The following is an 8946-nucleotide window of genomic DNA, read 5'->3' as shown; positions in this document are numbered from 1 at the left end:
TAGTCTAACATGAACTAATAATGAACTATACAGCATTTACTAATCATAATTCAACATTTCTAATGCTTGAAAATCTACAATCATGTTCATGAACTAACAATGAACAACATTAACCGACATTAGAAAAGATGGTTATTAACATTAACAATAAAACCTTATTGTAAAGTATTACCAAAAAAGTACTGTATGTGTGCGAAAAATATGAAAGGAACCATAGTAAATAGGGTAAATGTTATATTCTAAATTGTAATTTTAATAGTGGAATGACAGCATCAGCATCTGAGCAACTTATGAGCATTACTATATTATAGCATTTGCACAAACACAAAAATGAACCAGTCGATGCAAATGCTGATTGTATCTTTAATCTTTTGAAATAGTGTTATGGAAAAGTTATACAGTAAAGGTATGCAATATTTTCTATGATGATTAGAAACGTTACATCGATGTCACGTCGCTTATTTGTTTGCAAGTACAAGGCTGACATTTCTGAAGATGAATTTCTTCAAAAATCACTCATCCAAAAATAACTTATTTGCAAATGGAAGCAGGAAACTAGAAATGAAAGTCAAGTTAAATGGCTCAGATTCGAGATCCACCACAACTTTTGGCCTACATAGCCTTACAGAAGAGTAATCTCATTATGCAAGTTCATAGTGTATTCATATTTACCTAATAAATTAACAAATAAAATGCCTTCATAATATTTTGTGACCCAAATATCACTAGCCCGTTCTATTTTATTTCAGTATATCTGGTTCACTGCTACATAGCTAAAATACAAAAAAATATAAATATAAACTAAAATAAGATTTACAATCACCATATCATGAGTGGGAATGCTATTTAGAAACATAATAGCACCATTTACCACAAAACAAAACTGTCACATGGAGAGATTTAATGTCACGTACAGTATGTCTACCTCCAACTTTTGAATACCATCTGAAAACACTAACTGTTTCTAGAACATGTTGTATACAAGTAATGACAGCATTTCAAAACACAACTGCTAATAATATAGGATAGACATAATCTTATATGTTTCAAAGCTTTAGGCGGTGTCTATTAAAACACCCTAAATAGTCAAATCCAGTATTAGCAATAATACAGACTGCACGCAGAGATGGCATTGTGAGGCTATGCTGCAGCCAGATTTCCTTCACTGCAAAATAAGACTCAAAACAACAGCTAAACCACATCGCGGTTTTGGTTTAGGCCAATGCATTTTGTTTTCCGAGGATGTAATAATTATGAATGCACACACATTCAAAACAAAAAGACACTTATAACTGAGTTATACCAGTATTTGTAGTAGTGTTGAAATGATCATAAACTGTAAGTGGGCAAAAATGAATGTAGTAATTAGTATCAGAAAATTATAAATAGCAGTGAACTTTACCCTTGGTATATTGGCTTATATGCAGCACAGTTCGCAGTTGCAGTTCAAGGCACTCTTGCAGGCTTGTTTACCTGAAATGTACAGTCTGTTAAAGTTCTCTCGTTTCTCATCGCAGTTGGGGGCTGTTCCTTTTCTAGCATGCGATAATGTGTGTGTTGCATTGGGAAGTTAGTGATCGCTGCTTTACACGGTGAGAAATTCACAGTCATGTCATGATCATTGCTCTAGTGTTTTCACCCACCCGTGATGTGATACTACTCACCCCAAACCACTGACTCGCCTAAACTTCAGTCTTTCATTTACTTGTCCAGTTTATGCACATATGCAGACAGAGTTAATATTTACAGAGGTATAAACAGTGTCTATACACATCTACACAATTTTAAGGGCATGTTACATTATAGCATTTACATGTGTACAGCTCAAGGAGGTTGATTCTGCAACAGACACAAGCAAGCTGAACAGATTTCGATGAAAAATATATGTTCTGTACATACAGTATGCCTATGCAAAGTTCAGGTTAGCTACATAGGCTATATGGATATGTACAATAATACTGATTAATCAAATAATGCCTACATTGTTGGCCTAAATATTTACATGTTCTTGTGGATTTACTACATGTGCATTGTAAACGAATACATGCTAGAAACTGCAATGGACAGAATTGCCTAACTGGCTCTCTAAAGAAATTCTGAAGAAAGTATTTTTGGCGACATACTGTAGTTACAATTACAAGTACATTGATGGAAAAGCTACATGGTCCTATTTCTAGAACTAGGACCCTCGCTGGGGGAAGAAGGTGCTGTCCAGGACGGAGAGTCCGCTGCAGAGAAAGCAAAGACTTCTTGGTTAAGATTGGCAGTCATTGCTGGCCAAAGGTCCTTGTCAAAGTGCGAGGAGTTAAGCATCTTTTCATAAGGGTTACTGGACACCATAAAACTGTGCTGGAGCACTTGTGAAGTGTCAGTCACCATCACAGAGGCATGGAAATCAATCTGTGGCCATGAAAGAGGCAGCCGGGAAGCATTCAATCTTTCCATTGACCCTGGAACCTAAAAACAAAACACGAACATCAGTTTTTTTGTTGATTACCACTAACCTTTTTAAACATGTTCGTAAGGGAGACATTGAGCGCTGAATCTTGTTTTTACCATAGTTAAATAGATTGTGACTTTTTATCTCAAAAACCTTAAATTATATTGATTTTAATTGCAATTCTGGGTTTATATCTGGGGGGGGGGGTCGTCATAATTGTTGGACTTGATAACATATTGAGATAATAGTTAATAGATGACATATTGAGATATAATATATGCGAACACATAAATATACAATATAAAAAGTGTGGGTAACATTTTATTTTGATGGTCCATTTGAGTATTAGTAGACAGTCTGCTAAATATCTGTTGATACTGCTCCTTCAACAGACATTTAACTGACTATAAGAAACTTTGCAAGTACATACAGTATCATGCACTTCTAAACAGGAGACTGAGCTTCATGACAAATACTGTAGGCTGCATGATGAGTTCAGCACAGGAGAAAGCCAACGACTGTGGTGTGGGATTGCTTTGGAAACAGGAACGCTGATCTATCAAAGAACCAGGTAATTTGTAAGTCAATCATATATTGCCTCTAAAAGCGGGTGGAAAGCACGAGGAACGTAGTTTCCTTCAGCATATTCAATGTGCAAACTAACAAAACATTGCTGCAGCTTAGACACAAGATTTATTTATGGAGAAAATTCAAAAGCACTATGTTTGGGTGTTCTGCTTTTGTCTGAGGTAATTAGTCTACTAAAATGTGTGTGTTCTATACAGAGAATGAAGCTGTTCGATCAGCTCTTGTTACGTAACTCACGGTGCGTTATTCTGAAAAATTTAATTGAAAGTTTGTCTGAAAAGACTTTTTTTAACTGGGTGAGCCTAGAATACACACATGTGTCACTTTTAATATGCGCACGCCTCTATTGGAATTGTGCATGTAAAAGACGCGATATGCGACCGGCCTATTTCACAGCAGCATCACAAAGAGGTCTGTGATCTATGGATGGCAAAAAATCTGGACTCGTAGAAAAGTACACGCAACTACTGATATGTGGTCAAACAGAACATCAGAGCCTTACTTGAGTTTGACGATGTGCGTGCACACATAGACACACACAGTAGTCTATTTATTTGTTTTTCCATAGGTTTGTACTAGAAACAATTTGTTACACCTTTTTTTTTTTTTTTTGCCTTATGCCTGTTTTAGAGTCTATCGTTTTTAAAGACATGTTAAGGGTCTTTGAAAAAGATCAAATTATTTTCCTTTGGAAATATGTTTCAGATTCACACTGTGTGTTAAAATCATAATAGGTTTCTTTTGCCCATATCGCACAGCCCTAGTCTAGTCCTGGTTTAAAAAGTGTTCACACTGTAGACCAGGGGTCTCAAACTCGCGGCCCGCGGACCATTTGCGGCCCTCAGTGCAATATTTTGTGGCCCGCGCTGACCGCTGTACACTGACAGAATCAGCGGAGCGGGGAGAGAGAGCGCTCCCCGCTCCACTGATTCTATCCGTACACAGTGGTCACTGGCATTCCCCGCCCGCCGTGTAAACAAAGGGGCGGGAATGCCGGTGACGTCACCACGCACCCCGCCCCTTTGTTAGACGCTGTGACGGGCCGGAAGTGTTAGGAGGGAACTCGCGCCGGCCAGAACCAAGGTAAGCTGTTCCCGCCCCTGCCTGCCACTTAGCTACCTATCTGCAGCCTGCCATCTACCTAGCTACAGCCTGCATCTTATATATATTATAGGTAGATACAGACTGTCACAGACTGATGTGACTGGAGTGGGGTGGGGGTGTTTTATTTATACATATATATGACTTTTTTTAGGTGAGGGAATGGAAGTCTTGAGTGTGTGAGAAGTGTGTGAGAAGTTATTCTCCACCTTGAACTTCAATAAGTCAAAGTACAGGTCTAGACTTAATGATGATCATCTTCAAGCCATACTGAGGGTCTCAACTGCTTCCGCTCTAAAGCCAAATGTGGTTCAGATTTGTGAGAAGAAGCGCTGTCAAGTCTCTGGCAGCAAGGAGTAGGCAAAAGATGCCATGTTCAGAAGAACTGTTCATAATCTTCACTCAATGTTCTATTAATGTTCAGGACACTTCATGTTCAGAAGAAATAATTAAAACTGTTAATAATGACATTTGAGGACTTTTTTTTTGTGAAATCCCTTATGCGGCCCAGCCTCACCCAGACTTTGCCTCCTGCGGCCCCCAGGTAAATTGAGTTTGAGACCCCTGCTGTTGACCAAAATCCTAAAAAAAAGGCATTTATGGCATATCTTTTAAGACAAAAGAGCATATAACAAATAAGACATTATATGAACATATAAAATAATGCTGTAATCTTTTAATCAGCTGATAAGAAATCGTCTAAATAAGTCAAAAGAGCACTAGCAGTTCTTTCGCACATACAAATGGTGCAACATGCTTCTGTCCAATTTTGGGTTTGCTGAAAAATATTTGGTCAGTGTAAGATTCATATTTCAGTCAAACTGCACCAGAGTTTGTTTGAAACCGGGTCAAGACTCATCTCTTCAGCAGTTTCTGTGTACTTATTAGGTTCCCAGAAGTTTGGACAATAATGTTCACACTTATTCAAATGAATTGTCTAACAGAGCAAGCCAGAGTTTAGGTGCTTTCACACTAGCCCTTTTGGTCTGCACCTAGGTTCGTTTGACGTCAGAGTACGGTACGTTTAGCTAGTGTGAAATTGTCTTCTGAACTCGGGTGCGCATCCACAAACCATATCCGAGTCTGCCTGAAAGAGGTGTTCTGGGGGACAGTTCACGCAAACTCTGGTCCGATTCACTTCTGGTATGAATGCAATCCTACCAAATAACAGAATGAACCACTAACACTACAACAAACTATCGTTTTTATAATGTTCATTCATGTGTATGTGTGTGTCTGTGTATCTCGTACTGTACTTTGGGGACAGGTAGGACTGAGCCAGTGCAAACACAGTGATAATGTCTGCTTGTCTCCTCTAAAAACAGCTTTACTTGATGTTCTGAACGTTTGTAATATTTTTGCTGCAGATAGACGCGATTCGCTTTCTGTGCGTTTGAGTAAAAGCAGAATGACCGTGATATGCGGACGTCTTTCCATGTTGGTGCTTTGCTTTCGTGTCTGTCACCTAGCAACCGCTGTACACAAAACAGTTGTTTGATGACGCAAGCGCACCAGGGTTCAGAAGAAAAAAAGACAATGTGAACACAAACCAACCGAGACAAAGGCAAAGGGGGACAATCGAACTTGGGTACGGTTCAGGCAATTGAACCAAGTGCAGTGTTTCCTCTAGGATTTTTTCCAGCTATGGCGGCAGGCCTTTTTTACTCAGATCTACTAACTACCTGTGGTGTTATTTCAATGACAAATGTCGTGAGTGCAGAATTACAATTCGAGATCGCATTTATGTAATAGCCTGCAGCATGTGAATCTCTTTGCTTGCGTGCTGATTTCTTTTGCTCATGCACAAAACTTCTTGAACACCCCCTCAAATATACGCTGCTCAAGCGCATGTTCTTGTGCACTCACAAATAAACGCTGTGATTTAGTGCGTTTATGTAACAAGTATGTCTCCAACATTTATTACATTTGCTAGGAATATTTATGAAAGTCTCTAATAGACCTACAGAGTGACATTAATGTGTTCTGAAGTACAGTGAAACGGCTTTACATCGTGTTTGCTGGCTTCACGCATCAGCCAGTCAGTCAGCACGTAACCTTAAAGAGTTAAACAAACAGCACACAGCACTACTGCGGTTACAGAAAAGTTTGTTCTGTTATAATTCACTTATCTTATTACGTTTTGATGCGATTATCACCCGCTATTTAAAGGGCCATGAAACTCCCTCGTTTCAGCAGGGTGTTTTCACACCTCTACTTTGGAAAAAGTCAGAAAACTGGGCTTGTCCAGCTCTGTTTAGGGGGGAGTGTCGGAGGAAGAAAAGAGGCTTGGTGTGGGAGTGTCTATTTGGGCGCGCTGAATTTCAGAGTCAAAACACACAACCACAGCGGACAATGTGACTGTGTTTACATGGACATCTGTAGTCGAATTATTTGCCAAATTATTAAATGTTGGACTTTAACTGCAGTTTGGCTCTTTCATTCAGGGAATTCATTCATGTCCCTCCCGACAAACGTGATATTTGATTCGAGGCGCTGCTCTAAGCGTGTATTTTTCATGGAACGTTTGATACCGCACGGCGAATGAGAGAAAAAAAAAACTCAGCATTTCCCGGAAACTTAGATGCACACGGCAGGTAGTGTCAGAAATCCGCGTGTGTTATTCCGGTCACAAAATCCAACACGAGGTTATAGTTTGGTTGTAACTGTTAGTGCTAACTTGTTTACACTCGGTGCAATAGTTTGTTTGATACGAATAAAATACAACTAATGTTGTTGCGCATCGCGTACACTGTTAATCCACAAGTGACGCCAGCTGAGCTCTAACAGAGAGAAAATGAAAACAAAACTTAACTGCAGCAAACTATAAAAGCAACACTTCACTCTTGTTTTGCCAACACAACGTGGCGTCTCTGCCGTCTACACTCTGACAGTAATGAATATTAATGAAGTTGCACAATAGAGCGCGCTGATTGGTTTGAACCAAGTCTTACTCATGCATTAATGCATCACACTGAAAGACGTAATAAGACACACTCTGGCACAGACGTCCAGTCTGCACGCTGGAATACACGCTATTATGTCATGGCCGTGACGCAGCTTCAAAAATTTGTTTCAAACCGAAAGTACGAATTTGCTTGAAATAAAGCAAAAACAACCAATTTACACTTTTTAGTGAAATATAGGTGTCCTAATAGTGTTTATAGCAGTGTGGGACACATGTCAACAGCTCAAAAAATGTGTGTTGGGTGTTTCGTGACCCTTTAAAAAAACACGACAATGTTTTGAATGAGAAGCTGTAATGTAGCCGTGGCAGGATCAATTTTGGCGTGTCGCCCCGCCATGGAAGAATGAATATAGCGGAAACCATGAAGTGTGAAAGCCCCCTTTATTTTAACGGAACCAAACCAAGTGTAAACATACTCTTTTTTTGGTGGGAACAAGCTTCCATCTGTGTCAATTTGATTGATAGACATTCTGAAAAAAATTGTAGTGTCATGAGAGTGAGTAACCAGAATGTATATTATGTCATTTATCGATTATTTTAAATAGTTTCACCTCTGTTGCACTCCAGATCCTGGTTCTGGTCAGTTGCTGTGGTCTTAGACTGAGGGAGCGTGAGCGTGAAGGAGCCCTCACACCTTCTGCCCAGTTATCCACCAGTCGGTGAAGCTGCTGAGTGAAAGCATCTGTTTTGTTGTTGCTGTTGTTTGTCTGTGCTTGGGCAAGGCCAACAGGCTGGTGAGGAGGAGGAGTGGATCCAGGAGGCATAGGGGATTGATTCGAGGCACCTGATGATGCTCCAGATCCTATGAAACAATCACGAATGAACTGAAATACAACATACAGCGTGTTTGATTATACTGAATATCTTATTAAACTGAAATTACACTGTGAATGCTCTAGAATTATGCGTAAACAGGGTCAGTAATTTAGAAAAGAGAATATTTACTGCTGCCACGTTCTTTACCCAGACACAGGCGCTTAAGTGTTGACCCTACACAAAAGAAAAATTATTCAGATTAGTTCTCTTTAGAAAATCACTGTGCATAATCACATAAAGACATGTAATGTGTCATTTAAAAATAACAACTGCAATATAAACGTGAATTAGATGTAAGGTATTACAAGCCAAAATATTAAAATACTGAAACAGAAAATAATTAATGGTATAACAGTGGTGGTTTGGGCTTGCAAAACTTTAAAGTGAGAATAATTAAAGCAAGATTACTGTGAAGCCGTGCAGCGTGTTAAAGTATTTAGAAGCATAACAGCATCGCCATCAAAAACAACTGAATTAAATAAAAAAATTAAGGATAAACTGATGATACAAATAATAACAGAATGATCACATATGATCAAGGATCAAGCATGAATGCTGATGAGCAGAAGAGAGTGGGAGAAAGATTCAAGAGAAGAGAGCGGGAGAAAGATAGACTCCCAACATATGATATGGAGAATGGCGGAAAGGAGAGAGATACAAACAGATGGACAGAGAAACTGGCCCACTGAGGAATCTAGCGCGTGGTTTACTACTGGATTTATAGGTGACCTGCGCAGACGCCTGGGGAGAAGGAGGCCAGCCTGCAGACATAAGTACAGAGGTGAGAGAGTAAGAATCACTACGATTGAATTTACTTGACTGCTAAATGATTATTCTAAAAACTCTAAATAAAATATAAACTATATATATATTAATATTTAGGGAAAATTAGACACATCCATGTCTAAAATTTAAATGTTATCATTATTAAAGTAAATTTCATGCGATATTTTTGTTTTTGCAGGTGAATGATCAATTGATAATGCCAGATTACAAGGTCTGGTACAATGGCAACTTTATTTTACTGCCTGAAGGA

At 39.0% G+C, this 8946-nt stretch overlaps 1 protein-coding gene across 26 annotated transcripts in view; it reads right to left on the bottom strand.

Annotated features, from left to right (window-relative positions):
- Positions 1-8946, bottom strand: part of wnk2 (WNK lysine deficient protein kinase 2) — a 42942-nt gene that overhangs the window by 1193 nt on the left and 32803 nt on the right. For 7 of the 26 annotated variants that reach the window (XM_073917018.1, XM_073917021.1, XM_068224427.2 and 4 more), the window contains 5 exons: positions 8573-8671; positions 8040-8084; positions 7646-7896; positions 7511-7564; positions 1681-2457 (listed from right to left, as the gene is read on the bottom strand). In XM_073917018.1, the coding sequence (XP_073773119.1) occupies positions 7544-7564; positions 7646-7896; positions 8040-8084; positions 8573-8671 (416 nt within the window). In that variant the 3' untranslated portion in view covers positions 1681-2457; positions 7511-7543. Of the gene's footprint in view, positions 1-1402; positions 2458-7510; positions 7565-7645; positions 7897-8039; positions 8085-8572; positions 8672-8946 lie in introns of those variants that run through there. The other 19 variants (XM_073917015.1, XM_073917028.1, XM_073917016.1 and 16 more) reach the window with 4 other exon arrangements.

This window comes from Danio rerio, chromosome 11 (assembly GCF_049306965.1).
Source record: "Danio rerio strain Tuebingen ecotype United States chromosome 11, GRCz12tu, whole genome shotgun sequence".
Lineage (NCBI taxonomy): Eukaryota > Metazoa > Chordata > Actinopteri > Cypriniformes > Danionidae > Danio > Danio rerio.
This window is presented reverse-complemented; position numbering and strand designations above follow the sequence as displayed.